General features: G+C 40.4%; 3 protein-coding genes across 3 annotated transcripts; 2 read left to right on the top strand and 1 right to left on the bottom strand.

Moving 5' to 3' along the window:
• Positions 1 to 4,924: 4,924 nt before the first annotated feature.
• On the top strand, positions 4,925 to 6,748 carry LOC131791900 (uncharacterized). Its single transcript, XM_059109273.2, has one exon. The coding sequence runs from the start codon at positions 5,148 to 5,150 to the stop codon at positions 6,114 to 6,116; it is 969 nt and encodes a 322-aa protein (XP_058965256.2). The 5' UTR covers positions 4,925 to 5,147; the 3' UTR covers positions 6,117 to 6,748.
• A 49-nt stretch (positions 6,749 to 6,797) lies between these two features.
• On the bottom strand, positions 6,798 to 8,526 carry LOC131791879 (uncharacterized). Its single transcript, XM_059109251.2, has one exon. The coding sequence runs from the start codon at positions 8,361 to 8,363 to the stop codon at positions 6,798 to 6,800; it is 1,566 nt and encodes a 521-aa protein (XP_058965234.2). The 5' UTR covers positions 8,364 to 8,526.
• Positions 8,527 to 9,530: 1,004 nt separating this feature from the next.
• LOC136279672 (uncharacterized) lies at positions 9,531 to 10,115 on the top strand. The gene is made up of 2 exons (XM_066163609.1): positions 9,531 to 9,582; positions 9,625 to 10,115. The coding sequence occupies exons 1-2, from the start codon at positions 9,531 to 9,533 to the stop codon at positions 10,113 to 10,115; spliced, it is 543 nt and encodes a 180-aa protein (XP_066019706.1).
• Positions 10,116 to 17,022: the final 6,907 nt, after the last annotated feature.

The raw sequence follows: 17,022 nt of genomic DNA, 5'->3' as shown, positions 1-17,022 counted from the left end.
GCCAAAGTAGATATGTCACGTAACGTTGTCACAAAGATGAGAATTGCTGTTTGACTGTTTTCTCTCGAGAGCAAATGCTAGACTGAACTGTAGCGATGGAACAAGCTGAATTTATTGCCGTTGTCTGTCGCAACACCATGAGAAACCGCGACGGAAATACGCATTTTTTTTTCTCGCGAGGCTTCCAGGTTTTGTAACACTATTTATTTTTGACACATTTACTCACGAATGGAGGTTATTCGATGCCCCGATTACGAACTTTGGGAGTGCCCATAAATGCGTTTGTTTTGTTTCATAACGTCTCAAGTCACGAACTCCAAATTAGCTGCACATGCACAAAATTTATCACAAAGAAACATACCCAAAAGCAGAGATATAATACAAAATTTTATTTATTTTACCGTAATTTACGTTCAAATTTAAAATTGTCGGCTGACCATAGTCTCCACAGGAGTTTTAATACAAACTGAGCGTGAAAATCGCCGGGGCAAAAATTAAAATAGCCGAGTAAAGGTCCCGGTGTCCCGGCCCTAACAAAAACCCTTCACTTTTTTCCATGAACGCCATTTTCTCCCAGTTATTTATACTGAATTTGTCCAAGTACTTGTCCTTTTCAGCATCTAGACGTCGTAACTCTAGGATAAGTTTATTAATAAGATTGTCAGAGATCCTGAGAAACAGGCATAGTGAGTCTCTGATGACATAGTTGAGAGGATTAGATGGATAAAGGGGAACTTTCTTAACATTATACCATTGATCAGCTCTTGCCCTAACCCTCGACATTTGTTCAATTTCTTGAACAGTGCGTGCACCTTTTGAAATTTCAATGAGAGACCATTCTTTTCTCTTGTCATACTATTCATATAGTGGACATTTGCACCAAATGCATGGGTGGATGGCTTTTGCTGCATCAAGGCCGCAAACTCAAGCGAGGAATTTCCAGTAGCCCCCTAAAAACCACTCAATTTCAAAATTCAGTGTTCCGAGTGAAATTTGCTTTGGAGAACTCGCATCTTTACTGATATCTTCCAGGGATTGTGCTAGTTTGTCATAGTTTTCTGTTTCTCTTATTACTGCAATTAAGTGATTGCCATCAGCAGACATTGCTTTTCTTTCTTCGTCCAGCATAGTAAAGGTTACATTGATAACATGTAACCTTTTCCCGATGTTCGCGCTATTCCCAGATAGTTTTACTCTAATTTACGATCAAGTGTAAAGGCTGCATCCGAGGGAGTGTTTTTAATTAAAGTCTGTAATCTGATTTCCAACCTCTCCTTCATTCTCTGTTGGACTGTATTTGTGTTACTAGGTGTTGGATATAAGTTCCATTTCCTATTCATTTCCTTGACCCTGTCTTGAATTTTCCAAGATCTGGTCAGATGCTTGCCAATCATTGTAAGTTTATGATATCCTTCATTTGATATATTAAATCTTTCTTTTGTGTCAAGCAGCAAATTTATTTCATCAATATCCTCATCAGTCAGTTCTTCAGTAGGAGATGAGGTTTGAATGTTCTCCTCATCAACCAAGGTTAGGGTCTCATATTTGTGAGTGTTCTCATTCAATATTTCAAGTTTAGTGGCCACAAAATTATGAAGCCCAAGAAATGACAGTGATGTTTCACAGTCTTTGACCGTTTGTTTTCGAACTCTGGATTGATGCCTTTCGCGTTAATCTGAAAATGTTTTCCCTTTGGTAGGGCCTCTTGATTTCTGTTTCCTTTGAAGTTTCATTTATTTTTCGAATTAGTCTCTTAAATTTCTTTTAGAATTTTCCAGTAATTTCCTTATTGCGAGCCTTTTCTTCCTTTAATTTCTTCTCAAGCTTGCTTTTCTTGCACCTCTCCTATTTATAATCATCTTCAAGCTTTCTTTTCTGTCCCTTCAATTCAATGTTTTCATTTTGTACTCTTACATTGTCCATTTCATTGTAATAAATCTTAAAACTCCAGGTTGAATATTTACCGTTTGTCCACTGGGAAAAGAGCTTTTTTAACGCGCTACCCTCTTTGGTTTTGGCTTTCGCTGGTGCTTGATTTAGTCTCTAGATCTTTGTTTTGAATTCCGCTACAAATCTATAATTTACTATTACACTACGAACATTGCATTCTTGGCACACTTTCCCTATCAGAATCTTTAAAACAGATTTCATGGTCATTCTCGCTTTCTGAACAATAGTTAACTGACTGACGCGGGACCTTTCAAATTCACACATTTTTATTATTTAACAGCTAGAAATTGACATCATCAACGACAACCGCAACTACGAGCGCAACAACAACAACAACAACAACAATAACAATAGCGAAGAAAACGGATCTTAGAGTTCTTGTTCTGTTTTCCTTTTCCTTTTGCTTTTCTGGCCTTCAGGTCAGGATCCCTGGTCCCCGCCGATGACTGCCTTGTGTATCTTGTGTACGGTGGTCAGCATGGCGTAGGAACTCCCTTTGGCAGCAGCCACCTTCACAGCAACTAACGACTCTCAAGTCCGCCCAGTGATCACCGTCCAAGTCTTGGGCATAGTTAAAACCTCCGGGTGTGCCTCTACCATAGAAGAAGGACCTGGTCTTTGGGCGGAAAGCTTGAACACAACCCCAGGAAAATCAAAGGCTTCTGTAGGGTGCTGCCCTAAGTCCCACAAAAGTCACCAATGCCGATCTCCGGCTTGGCAGTGGTGGCTGGCCATTGGCCCAGTTACAAGCTCCTCTTCGGCCTTGCGCCTGGCCAAATCTAGTGCTGGGGGCATCCTCTCGTTTGCCGTGGGTCGGTCGTAGGTGGCTTGGGCCTGCTCTCGGGAGTGTCAGAGACAAGCGGCAAGGCTGTCTTTCATGCGGTCGTCGCATTCGCTGAAGATAGACCAACAGACACACAGAGGGAGAAAAAAACGTATCAAACGGTTATCAGCGATGTGGCCATGCTGGTGTTTTAAAGCAACAGATTCCAAAATTTATGGGGAACGAACGAACGAACAACGTGACGTGCAGTTCAATAACCATGTCGACCTAGCTCTGGGAATATGCCCAGGTTACGAAAGATGACCTTAGTCCACAGACCGCGACCCTGCTTCCGGTCAAAAGTTCGACCATTTTCTGTAAACGTGATGTGAATGAGGTGCTTGAGTATGGTGCACCCTGGGAATTCTGAAATGAAATAGGGGAGAATCAAAAATGAGAGCTCACCCCTCCGATTTTTTGAAAAACCTCGTGACTGTGACTCACGGCCAGTGTTTTAAGAGTCCTCTTCAGCCTAAAAATTCCTAACGAAGCTAGTTTCAAGTGAGTGCTACTTCACCCGTTGAGAGAGAGAGAGAGAGAGAGAGATTAAAGGGTACTTTTGCAACGTAAATTCGGGCACTTATGTCACGTTAGGGCACTTATGCAAGGTACCATAGGGCACTTTCGTCACCATAGGGCACTTAGGTGATACACGCGCAAACATGGTTATAATTAGTATTATTCATTTTTTTTTAATTAAAATTTCAATACCATCGTTATTATTACATTATCATAATTATAGAACTTTTCTAATAAAAGCTCAACACTTTATTAATATTCTGCATAACTATTATCATTACTATTATGCAGTAGTAAAAACTATCTGTATGCTATTACAGTTGGAAGGAATATCGGGCCCCAAGGCGTGGCCTGTGCTCCGGCTAGTGAAACTAGAATTAAAAGGTAGTGTACAATGAAAAAGTAAGGTTAAAATATGTATATGTATCTATATAATGACTTGTAGCACAATCATCATGCCCAAATGTGTAACATAGGGTATTTTCATGAAAATGTAAAAAGTATGCCAAAAATACTTTTATTTGCAAGATATACTTGCTAATTTACGTTCTAAAAAGAATTAGTGAAGATTTCAATGTTTGTTCGGTTTTTGAAGCTTAATTACTGATTACCCACAATCCTTTGCGGGCGTGGCATTTAACTGTATTATTAGATTTCACTGGCCATAATACACCGAATGCAAATATGGCGGACCTCTCGGGCAGCCCGGGGCTAGTTGCGTGGAAGCGAGGCTAGTGAGGCCAGCCAGTGAGGCCGGCTTTTCCCTGTGTTTTGATCGTCACGAATGGCTGCTTCACGTGCGCTCACAGAAGACGATATTCCTGGAGCTTCTCTTCGAGGTAGATCGCCTGCCACGCTAAAAAATGAAGAACTTCGTTTCTGGCTGAAATGTAGGGGCGATACATTGAAAGGACTGAAAACAAAAGCACAATTAGTGAAAAGGTAGGATGCTCGTACTTCGACCGATTCGCGGAGATTTCGCGCCTCGCTTGCCTTGATTGCAATTGCGGTAACCAAAGTTTAAAAACGATCTTATCTTCCCTTCTGTTTAGGGTTGAGGAATATATCAAAGAAGGTCGTGATCAAAATATAGTAGATCCGGATCCTGACTCTGTATATACAAAGCGCAAGGAACGCTTGGATAAAAACAAAGATGACAACTCCGGAATTGCCGCAACTCAGCATCCTTTGAGTTTCCCATCAGATGGCTGGTCTGCAGACATACGGCGGATGCCCTTATTTACCCGCGCCGAAATGAATGACCACATTTCAAAGTCTGGAAAAAGAATTGATCCGACAAGTAAAGCCCAACGAGTATTCGGAAAGCGACAACTTTTCTGAATGACGAATATTTGAAGGGTATCTCCGCAGCAAGCGATGACAACTACTTTTATTTCCGGTCTCACTGCTATCACAGTTTTCGGAAGAATGATGCCCCACACGACTTGAAAGTCGCATTGTGCATTTTAAGTGGGGAAGTGAAACATGCTACATGTTCCTGTGTTGCTGGGAAGGTTGGTTTTTGTAACCATATGTTAGCACTCTTGATGAAGATTTGCAAATTCTCATTATATGAATGTAAAACTGTCCATGAACTTGAAAACGAAGAAGACATGCAGCCAAAGCAAGCATGTACTTCCTCTTTACAGAGGTGGCATAGGAAGGGAAGAGGAGACTCTATAAATCCACAACCAGCAATGGGGTGCTTGTAGCAAAGACCTACCTGGAGCAGCCCAGATCATCAGCTCGAGAACCTGGTGTCAGATGTACACTATATGAGGCAAGGAATAATATACGGGGGCAAAAGGCAGATGAAGAGAAACTATTGGCAACCTTGAAAGAATTGAACCCAAATATGGCCCTAGCACAGATTATGACCCCAAAGGCTGATTCTATTCCCTTAGTAGAAACCAAATTTGGCAGAAGTCCACAAGGCTCGTATGCTAGCTATCAACTTGCAGTGACCGAAGATAATTTCAAAGTGTTTTGTGACATCACGTCTATCCCAAGGGCAAACCCTGCCAACCATGGTGAGCATATTGTGACATATCCAAGATCTCCCCTATCAAGTCAGTCTAATGAACAGTTTGAGATACCTGCTGATCTTTCAGAAGCAGAAAAATCACTGTTAAAGGATCTGCAAGTTGATGAAGATAAACTGAATGGCATTGAAATTAAAACACGCAGCCAATCAGAGTGCCCTGAATGGAAGTTGGAAAGGAAATTCCGATTTACTGCCTCCAATTTTGGTCTTATACGGGACAGAAAAAGAAACCATGAATCTTTAGTACAAAATCTTATAAATCCAAAGCCTTTTTCATCAAGATATACTAATCATGGACTTAAATATGAGCCAATTGCCTTAGAACAATACCAAACATATATGTCCTCTATTAACAAGTCAGTGAAGGTTTTTAAGTCAGGACTTGTAATAAGTATGGATGCCCCATACTTGGGTGCATCACCAGATGGCAAGGTTATTGATCCTGGATGCTCTGATCAATTTGGTCTTTCTGAGGTCAAGTGCCCAGAAACCAAGTACTTAGTCACCCCACTGGATGCATGCTCTGATAGCAGCTTTTTCATGGAAGAAGTCGATGGAAAGCCTAAACTTAAACGCACCCATAAATACTATGTCCAAGTGCAAGGGCTGATGGGTGTGAGCGGGGCAAAGTGGTGTGATTTCATCGTCTACACCAGTAAGGGAATGAGCATCGAGCGAATTCCATTTGACGTGCAATTTTGGAACAATTTAAAGGACACATTGAAACTGCATTATTTTAAACACTTCCTAGCTATAGCAGCTAGAGAACCAAGAGCATAAGGCAAAGTCACTGTTATTATAATATGCATGTTTACTACATGGTGAGCCCCTATTTGGGACATTTAAACATCAAAACAATTAACTACTGTTATACAATCATTAGGTTCATGAGGCTCTGGATTCTGGGGGGGGGGGTACTCCATGTATCATTGGGTTGAGAGGTGTGGCTCAGACACTTGAAATCTGACCATGTTTAAGAAGAGAAACTTTCCCACCCTGCAGACTTTCAGACAGAATGCTGATTTTGGTTCCCTGCTTAAGAAATTTAACCCAAAACAATCCCTAAAAGCCATACACAGGCTGGCTGCATGTCCACCATAAGCCCTAATGGAGCACCCCCCCATTCCCACCTTAGGTTTATATTTATGTGTTTCATGTAACATCATGGGTCTATAGTGTTTTGTTATTGTTCAGACATTGTGCAAATGCTAAACTTTTAGGTTAGCAGGACATTTAAGTGTTATAACTAGCCCTGCCGTCAAGTCAATTTTACTGTTGTGGTTCATATTTATTTTTGGTTTTGCATTTTTCAAACCAGTTTGATTTATGATTTTGTATGTTTCTAAATATCATGTTTTAAACACAAAAAGTGACAAAAACAAAACTGGTTTGAAAAATATTTTAACTAAAGATAAATGAAAACAACAACATTGGCTTAGTAAAACAATAAACATAAGCAGATCATGTGATATTAGATATGAGTGGATCCTGAGCGTTGCACAGGAAAGCACAAACAGTCCATATTTGGTTAACGACACTAAATAAACTCAGAGGAACAACTCCATTCCAAATTCGGAAGTTCTTTATCTTGTTGATGGCCCTTTCGACGTGTATCCGAAGACTTGCAATCTGCTGTGTCCTAACAACATCTTCGGCAGACATTTGAGCATCACTGCCTAAAAAGGGTGGGATATTCAGATCCACACCAAGGGGCAGGATGTCTTGTATCTGAAATCCCTTGTCTGCCATAACAGAGTCACCATCTTCAAAGGATTGGGACAAAAATCCACTCTGTAAAACAATTTCGCGGTCAGAGATGCTGCCGGTATAAAGTTGACTGCAAAATGTAATAGCTCCACTTGGTGCAATACTGACAAGTCCTTTCAATGTCACATGGTTTTTGTACGAGCTGAAAAGTTCAGAGTTCAAAAGCAAACTGCTTGGCATTTCACAAAAGACCTCTGTGCAGTCAATAATGACTCGCGTTGAGAGAAATTTTTCTTTGAAATCTGCAGGCATAGTTGCCTGAACAACTGACTTAGGAGGCCAGATGCAAACTTGGCCAAATTTCAGATACATGAAATTAATCCATGGCACAAAAAGCCTGCTTATGGTGGACTGGGCAACACCATACAAGTGAGCTAAATGGCGCTCTGAAAAGCCTCTTCTCAGGCGGCATAAGACAATAAAAAATTCTTCAACTGGTTTGAGTTTTCGTGGGCGTCCTTTCTTTGCAGGTGAAATGTTTTCTTCATCATCAGAGTCCACATCATAAAAATCCTCTGGCACATCTTTTAAGGTGCTTCTTGGACGAATGTTTTCTCCATTTTCACCTGGGTTCAAAAAGTTAAATAAGGCGAGGAAAGTAGCATAATTTGGAAGGCCAGTATAAAAGTTGATGTCAGCGTCTGATGTAAAGCGTTCCAGAGAAAATAGTCGGGCCGAGATAGCCTCGTTCTGTTTCTCTACCTCGTCCAATTTCTTTTTTAGCTCAGTGTTTTCCTGTCGAAGTTTTAACACCTCCTCTTCCAGTTCCTCGATCTTTTTTGGCGCATTTAACTCCGAACAAGTATCGTTTGGCTCAGTATTTTGGTTAGAGGCAGTTGCCGTCGACTCGGAAAGTGATTCCGCCGTGATATCTGTTTCGCTCACTACATGTAACTCGGTGTGATCAGAGGAAGCAGACGTTGTTGCAAATAATTTCTTCTGAGGCAGAGGATGTCTTTCTGGAGGAGCTTTTCTTTTCCTTGTAGATGGAACTGACCACGAAAATCTGGTTGGAACGCCACCGGGAGCCACATAAGCCCGTCCATTGAATGATTTTCTTAAATCTTCTCGCCTAAAATGAAGGGAACAAACTTTTGTTCCATCGACGATCTTAAAATCCTTTCCTTCACGGCGAATTGCGTGAATCCACTGTTTTCTCCTCGTAGGAGTGCGTGGGAATTCAAAGAAAGAAACTTTCTCTCCTGTGGGCGTCTTCTTTCCTTTCTGATTGCATTCAGGGACACGACAACTCGTAACCATATCGAAAAGCGTAGAACAGAACAACTACAAAACACTTACTCGATGGACTCGAAGGACGCGTTGTCAAAACAAACTCGAGGCCTCACTAGCCTCGCTTTCGCGCAACTAGACCCAGTCCTCCCAAGTGGTCCGCCATATTTGCATTCGGTGTATGGCTGAGTTACAAAAAAAATTATATTTCAATTATCTCTAGATTTACAAAGAAGCAATTATTTCTTCAGTGACATCTACAGGGACTTTGTTAATGTTATTCCTCTTTCTCTTTAGTTCTCCACACACATGCCGCACAGTGCCAGCCAAAACAAACACACTTTTTTTTACAACAAGTTTGTATGTCATGTCAATGATGTTGTCTCTGATAAAAAAGTTGCCTCTTAGTCCAACTGATCCTCTTGGAAAGGTGCAGCCATAGTCATCTGTGACTGCCTCTTCCAGTTCTACCAAGCCATTGCTTGTAACTTTCCAAAGGTAGTATTCGAAGTCGGGGTCATCTGCTGCTGCAATGGCTACTACACTACCTTCAGCAGCAAGGTCTGCAATTCTGACTGCAGTGTCACCAAGGGTTGCTTCAGTATCCTGGAGAGCTTGCCTGGTTGTAGCAACAGATGACTCCCTTTCGAGAATGACCTTCTTCCAGTCGTCCATCCACTCCTTATTACTGCATTTCCCCTCGTCACCACCAATACAGTCAGTAAAATAAAAAGTACGGCTTTGGACAAACACCCATCCCTGCTCTGCAGTTGTCTTAATGCAGTGTAGCTTCCAGATGCCTTTGAGTGTCTTGAAAGTTCTGTCTGGTCTGCGTCTCACGACAGCACCTTCACCTTCCGTAGAAACAAAAGAAAACCCTACGAGCCAGTCCCACTGCTTTAGCTCGTGAAGCAAATGAAGAAGCTGATGGAGTGGTAAAGTTCTCAGCAAGGAAGTCGGTCATGTCCTTGCCATTCTGGATCACTGCTGTTTTCCTCAGCACAGCCTGACTAACCTTCTGCTTCACATTGGCTCCAGCAGCATCCTGCTCACCCTTTGCATGCGCAACATGTACTCCACCCCTAAATTATCTGATATCAATAATTGCTAATATGAACTAAATTATCAGATATATATAATCTACACGACGTGTGTAGCACTGGTACCTAGTAAATCATCGGTCACCTTTCTCCCAAAATGGCGGCTTCCAATATGGAAATCAGGATGGAAACTGATGAATATTCAGAAGGTATTTGCATTTTCATGCGAACAAGTTTTGCTTTAATTTGAGAAAAGAAACGTAGTAAAGAAGACAGTGACGAAGAGTATGACAGGCTTGCACACAAGGCGTGGAAAAAGAATGAAGTTGAAAAAACAAGAGCTAGAGCCAAGAAACAAAATGCAAGAACCAGTGACAGTACCAGTGATGACCTTGTCGACAGTGACAAAGAATACAGGAAGCTAGTGACCGAAGGTTTGAATGCAGAATGCAAAGGAGACATAATGGAGAGCAACCACAAGGAAAGTTTCGATAATGATACAGAGGACAAGTGGGAAGAAGAGATTTACAGCGAAGAAGAGAATGCAAATACTCGTAACAAGAACGAAGATTTTGAATGTGTTGAGATCTCTGACAGTGAGGAGAGTCGAAAATTAGATCCTGATTACCTCTGTAGCGAAGAGTCGGATCTAGATACCTCGACACAATCAATCACATCAATCTCTTCCTCCTCTCTCTCTCAAGAATGCGAGGGACTATTGACTGAGCTAATTGTCTATTGACTTGAGGTAATTGGCGAGGACAAAATCTACGAAGGATCATTCCTTGATAATGAGGAAGACTGGCGCGAAACGGTAAAACAGTTTAAAAGTAGAAGAATAGCTGAAGGCCATACCTTCAAGAGTGAGCGCGAGTCAACGAAGATAGCATGTATGAGGCATTTCATGAAGCACTTGATGGAGATGAGAGCGATAACGACGAAGCATTGGACACAAACTGGGTCCCAAGCGACTGTGAAATCAGTGAAATCGATAACATCAAGACCAAAGGCCAACCTGGAGGCGTTGACCTAAGCACAGGAACACTGCTGACAGAGTTCTATGAATGGTTGACGGACGTAGACGGAGGATATCTAAGCGAAAAAAATGGCGCAGCAGTACAAATCTCAGGTTTTAAGCATCATAAAGAGGCTTCAGATGAATGAAACGGAAGTCAGACACGACAATCCAAAACCACCCGTGTACCTGCTCTTGCTTCCTGGAAAAGAAGGAGTAACTCTGTTGAAGCAATGGTTGTCTCATGCTGTTTCCAAGTACCAACCTGGAACTGTGCGCTCATATCTTATGAGTTTGCATTTATTTTATAAATTTTTGACGCAAGAACGCAAACCCAACATGTCTGAAGTAAGCGTTGACATGTTAAACGCCCGCCGGGATCTGATGTCTTCCTGGTCATCGGCCCAAAAGAAGAAAGTTCTGAGAAGAAAGCTTCAGAAGCACGAGGAAGATTTTAAGAAACTGATCACCAGTGAAAATCTCTACCAAATCTGCCATGGTGATCAGTGAATAAATGCAGTAAAACAGCTTGGCAATTCGTCAAAGGAAACCAGTCAGGGGGCCGAGGTTCAAAGGATAATCAGCGACAAAACTCACTGCGAAGTAAGGGATTGGTTGATGACTTGTCTCGTCATCGACAATAGTGGAAGAAGTGGGGTCATTGCAAACATGACCGTAGCTGAATTCAAGGATGCCGTTTATCACTCGGGTACAGACGAAGAGCAGGCTCGTTACAGAATTCTTGTTAGTAACCACAAAACAGCTGACCAGTATGGTTCTGCGGTTATCTGGGTATATGACGATTTGTACAAAATGATGGAAATGTACCTAAGAACTGTACGAAGCCAGTTCACGGCAGCTACCCCACAGGTTGAACAACTATTCGTTACAAGCAACGGGATGCCCCTAACATCTTCGCAGGTATCAACGTCGGTATGGCGAACTTTCCAGAGAGAGGGGATTGTGACAGAGGGAAGAATATCTGTCACAATTATACGGAAGTCTCTTGCTACTGGTATGCATGTCCACATGCCAGATGAAAAGGATCATCTTGCTGCCCTAGCCCAGCATAAGACCCTGACACAAGCCAGGTATTATCGTGTCCACAATAAGCTTGTCGAAACTGACCTTGGCTGAAGGGCAGTGAGCAAACTTGTTGCCCTCAAATCAAGCAACGTTCATCAGCCACAGAATGATCCCAAGGAGACTAAAGCAGTCCCAAAGCCATGGAAGAGGGAGGAAACGGAACATCTGAAGGAGCTATTTCAACAAGACCTCGAGACAGGCGCTACCGAGGAGGCCAACGTGAAGGAAAAACTAACAACAACAACGCTTCTGGAGGAACGCCCCTTGAAGGCTGTGGTCTTAAAGCTCCGGAGACTAAGAGAAGAATACATGAAAGGTTGGAAGCCCCCATCTGACATAGAGTCTGCTGAAGCGAAAGTCAAGAGGTATCTTGATTCAGCCCAACCAGAAGCTGCGCCGTCATCCATATCGCACATCTCAGACTCGGTATCTGCTGAATCTTCAAGGTTATGGAAAAAATTCACGGAAGAGCAGGCAACCCATCTTTTCAAATTAACCAAAGACCTTATTGAAGCTAACGCTATCAAGAAAGAAGTCGTCTGGCAGCGGGTGAAAGGCGACAAAAGGTAATTGTACTTGTTTGTCATGCACCAAAAAATCCTACAAACATAAATGCAAAAGAAAGAAAGATGGTAAACAAGGGAAGTAACGGGAGTTCATTAGCAGGAAACAATAAGGCATATAACATACCTAAAGACCCCTCGTGATCTCACAGATGAAAAGGTTATACATTACAATTAGTGAAATAGACTGATTAAATGATCATCAGGCTGCGTAATTAATTTACTGCTTAAATTGCTTAATCATATACTCATGAGGGCTGTAAAATTAGTTGTGTGGACATCAAGGAGGAGATTATTTAATAGTTATAAAAAAAAAATAGAAGTTTAAGTTGAGATTATACACAGGGCAGCTTAAGACAGTGTTGACAACGTTTTTTTTAAGGTCACTGGAACTCGAGCTATTGTCAGGAAGAGAGGATCAGGTAGAAGAAATGAGAACAAAACAGCGATTAACAGACAAGGTTAGAAAAATGGCGCGGGAAAGTAAAGTAAAGAGGAAGTGAATCACGACTAAATACCTAATGGTTACTGAGCCAGGGGAGTTACCATTTTATCGTGCATACTTTCTCCATAGTTATGGAGTATGTTTCATAGTATCAGAGGAACACTTGTTATTTAGTTGCGTTTCGTTTTATATTCAAAGTCTACAGGGGTGTTTTCTTGTTAGTTAGGTTTGCTTTTATCGGAGTGTGTTAAAAGTCTTTTCCTTAGTTACCTAACAGCATCATTAATGAATAGGCATCAGTTCAACACTGTTGTCAATTACTAAAACGGCCCCGGAATGTTATAAGAAACAAAAATGACGACGGTAAAATGTGGGTTAGAATAATCACTAGTTCCCTGATAACGTCGTTAATTAATCGCACTATATCTCCCACGCGATTATCAATAACTAAAGGTTGCTTTCTACTGATTATACCTAGACGCAACTAAATAACGGGTGTACCCTGATAGTATTATTAAGCCCAAATAATGGATCAAAAACGTTGTTTTTAACAATAAGAGCAAAGGCGTGCATAGTTAAGTAACCGTATATGTGGGCTTCTTCAGCTTTGAGTGAGTTAAAGAGTCAGTTTTAATTGTTACCTGACAGTGTCGTTAACGATTGCGCAGGTCGTCTACAATACTGGCTTACACTTATAAGAACCAAAGGACGGTTTAAATCTGATAGTATCATTAAGGCCGTGTAACGTAACAGATCAAAAACTATGCTCTTGACTACTAAAGGAATGCCTACAACATAGGTTAATTCGGCCTGAACCGAACAATATGCCGATCGTTAACATTGAGTTTAAAGACCTTTTTAGTTCCCTGACAGCGACAGCAATAAATGCTTTTTAATAGCTACCTGACAGCGTCGTTCAGTGAATGCGCAACAGATCGTCTATACGATTAAGGATCACTGAAGTGCACCTTAAAGCCGATTACAACAAAATTAACTAACGAGTGTAACTTTTACACTATCGTTAGGCTGGAATAGCCTCTTCTTTTGTTATGACGTTTTTAATAAACGCGAGCATTATTTTGGACACAATTTATAATCACTTCGAAAAAGCAAAACTTAACTTCTAGTACGTGTAGTTAACCTGTAGTACAGGTTAGTTTTTACATCATCAATTAACATTTTTATTAAACAAATTCTTACTGTCAGGCCTTTGTGTCATTTTCAAGGTTTATGTTAAAAAAATCGTTAACCATAGTTAGCTTTTAGTTCATTATGTACTAAAAATTTACTTTTAGTATATAGTTAATGTTTAATACGCTTTGTAGATCATTGAACATTTTGATTATATACATTCTTTATGCCTGACCTTGGTGTCCTTTTCAAAGATTGTTAAAAAAAATAGTTAATCATAGTTAACTTTTAGTACTTTTTGTACCAAAAATTTACTTATAGTATGTAGTTGATGTTTAGTGCGTTTTTACATCATTGAACATTGGGATTATACAAAACATCATTGAACATTGGGATTATACAAAACATCATTGAACATTGGGATTATACAAATTCCGGCTGTCTCTGGCCTTGGTGTTCTTTTCGAGGCTCATGTTAGAAAAAGGTTGTTGTTGACCATAGTTAACTTTAAATACGTTTTAATCTAAGAGTTAACCTTAAGTGCTTAGTTCAAGTGTAGTACGTTTTGTACATCGTTGAACTTTTTGATTATACATATCTAATATTTTCCTATGAAATTTTGATTGTCCAGTCTTGTAAACTGTTTTTGCGACCAGTCCTTACGACAAAATAGAGGTAAACTGATCATTAACCAAAGCAGTCGGTCACTGCGACTAGTTCGTTCGTTTAAACACTACATGGGACTTATCTCTGTTGGTAGGTCATTAGCTTGACCGTCCCTACGTGTTTTCCGAATTGTATGTTAAAAAAGTTGTAGCTAGGCATGGCTTCCTTTTTGTACTCTTTTTTAATATGAGGTCAGCGTTAAGGACATAGTCAACCATTAATACGTTTTTGAACAGCTATCACACATTTTTATTGTACCCTTCCTGACCGCCTGGCCGTGGGGTCCTTTTTGAAGCTTATGTTATAAAATTATTAACGAATAAAAAACGTTTTACTTGGATAATTCTTTATTTCATGATTTGTTACTTCTATCTTGCATCTGCCTGATAGAAGACGTTATGAGCTAGTTTCGAATTACGCTTCACTGATCCTAAACAAAAGATCCAAGTCGAGGTTCAGGGGAATTATTTGAATTTTCTTTTTTTTTTTTTCCCTCAACCTCAAATTCGCTCCTTTGTTCGGGATCAGTAGAGAGTATTTACGAGGTAGCCTATTTATCATTATCATTATCATTACCCTCTCCTTATTCACACTGGAACGATTTCTCTGTCTGAGAAGACAGGACTTTACCAGTTACGTCAAACATACCACTTCCTACTTTATTGTTTTCGGGTATCTATCCATCCATTCACTTTGTGATATACTGATTTAGCGAAAACAGATCGCATTTAAGTATGTACTAAATAGTTACAAACGTTTAATTTAATTGGCAGAATTGAAAAATTAAAAAATATCTGGACATTTGATCATTTCCCTATTAACTGGAGCCGTTATCGGGAAAGGAAACTATGGTTCTCTACGCGTCCCTTGGACATCAATCATCTCCCCATTTCTTGTATTGCTGATGCTATTGGTAACTGGCATGCTGTAATTCGTGCGTCGCTCTAGGAGATATTGTCAAATGATATTTAAAGAAAAAATGTTGGTATGTTGGCCTTTGTTGTTGTATTGATCTCTCAACTTTGCAAACTTCCTCCAGGTGAAATTTCATAACAATGAATCAGAGGAATGTTTTTACACTGAATGATGTACTTTTCTATACTTTTTCTGTTCTTTTCTTCTAAGTGGGTCAAATATTAAGTGCTGGCCTCAACGCAACTGACAAATTCGATATAATATATAAGTAAAATTAGTAAGTACAAACTAGAACTATACTGAAGTGAATATATGAAATTCATATGTTTGTACTGCGGAGTACACTTACTTCAAATCTCGTTCAAGCCTGAATTATTTTCAGGCGAATTATCATGTTGCTAATGAGAAGGAATGAGGAAAGGAGGCAGTCTCTCGTCAAGCAATCGAGCAAGAACCTTGCACAGTGTGTCAAACTGGGGGTGAATATGGCATCGCCGCTTAAGCGACGAACGAAAGCAAATCGTTTTGAAAAAGCTCCTCGAAACAAGCTAGTGTCAGTAGTGGTCTTGATCGGCGACGTGTAAACGAAAGGCGTAACGTCATCGAAAGAGCTCTATGCGGTTGCAAAATTTATGAACCCTGTCTGTATAAACGCTGCACGAGGTATGCTTTCTCTACCTTAGCCACTTCCGTGTGGTCCAATAGCTTTGTCACCTTTTCATTCACTGGCTGGTTAAGAGGGACTCCTTTGTATTCTGACCAGTAATATTAAGTTTGTATGATCTCTTACTCAGGGGGTAGATCATGTGATTTATAAGTTCAGTTACAAGACACACGGATATTTAAGAATTTAAAAGCATAAAACCACTAAAGAGCATTAAAGCTCATTAAAGGGCATTACTCATCAAAACATCTAAGCTAAAAAAGTAACAAAAGACGAAGGAAGACTCAATGAAACAACGCAAGCCTTAAACTTATCTAACAAAAGAGGAAGACTAAAGATTTAACATGAGACTAAAAATAACTATGAAAGGAAAATGTTTTATTTTTTCTTCGTTTAGGGCGTGTTACTTGTCCGCTCTCTTGTCTAGGACCCCTTTGGATATCACCCTCGTTGCTGAATGGGCCATCCTGGCAAAATAAAGATTACCTTACGCTTTCTCTTATCTATTCTCTTAAGATGATGTCACACGGGACGATTTTTAACGACAATTTTTAACGGCGATTTTAAATCCATGTTTCACAAGACAACTTTTAACGCAACATTGTTGCGACAACAGTATGTTACACGGGACGATTTTTAAGGCAACATTGCGCGCGCGATCAATAACAACGTCAGTATTTCCGCAGAAACTACATTTGAAATACTTTCACTGAATGTTGCTTTATCTTCTCCAATTCTCATGACCTCTCTCAGCTTACATGCCCTCAGACTTTTTCACACTCCTACTAGCTCGTCTAATGTGAAGTTGAATTCAAAGTGCTCCTTCGGTCTTTTAAAGCGGTTTCTTTTTATTCTTTCGCTGCTTTCTTCGGCAATTTTAGTGACACGTCCCACAAAATTAGTCTCACCTTGTAGAAAGCGATGAGTTTACACCTATCGTTGTTATCAAGATGTACTTCTGGTATAAATGTCTCGACCGGAGCGGCCTCACTGTCAACAATCTCCGCCATTTTGTTTATTGACATGAAAAAAGAAAAAATGCTGACGTTGACTGATCACGCGTTGTGCATTCTGGTACGATGTTGCGTTAAAAGTCGATGGCGAGGGTGTTACATCATCAATGCATCGCATTTTCTAAAGAAAAATCAACTTTGTCACCAAAAA

The sequence above is a fragment of the Pocillopora verrucosa genome, chromosome 3 (assembly GCF_036669915.1).
Source record: "Pocillopora verrucosa isolate sample1 chromosome 3, ASM3666991v2, whole genome shotgun sequence".
Lineage (NCBI taxonomy): Eukaryota > Metazoa > Cnidaria > Anthozoa > Scleractinia > Pocilloporidae > Pocillopora > Pocillopora verrucosa.
The sequence above is the reverse complement of the archived record's forward strand: the minus strand, read 5'-3'. Positions and strand labels throughout refer to the sequence as shown.

Excerpts from the sequence above, each read along its gene's own strand:
- LOC131791900 (XM_059109273.2), top strand. The coding sequence starts at position 5,148 with ATGGCCCTAGCACAGATTATGACCCCAAAGGCTGATTCTATTCCCTTA.
- LOC131791879 (XM_059109251.2), bottom strand. The coding sequence starts at position 8,363 with ATGGTTACGAGTTGTCGTGTCCCTGAATGCAATCAGAAAGGAAAGAAG.
- LOC136279672 (XM_066163609.1), top strand. The coding sequence starts at position 9,531 with ATGGCGGCTTCCAATATGGAAATCAGGATGGAAACTGATGAATATTCA. Across the intron at positions 9,583-9,624 it reads AACTGATGAATATTCAGAAG|AAAAGAAACGTAGTAAAGAA; the intron begins GTATTTGCATTT and ends CTTTAATTTGAG.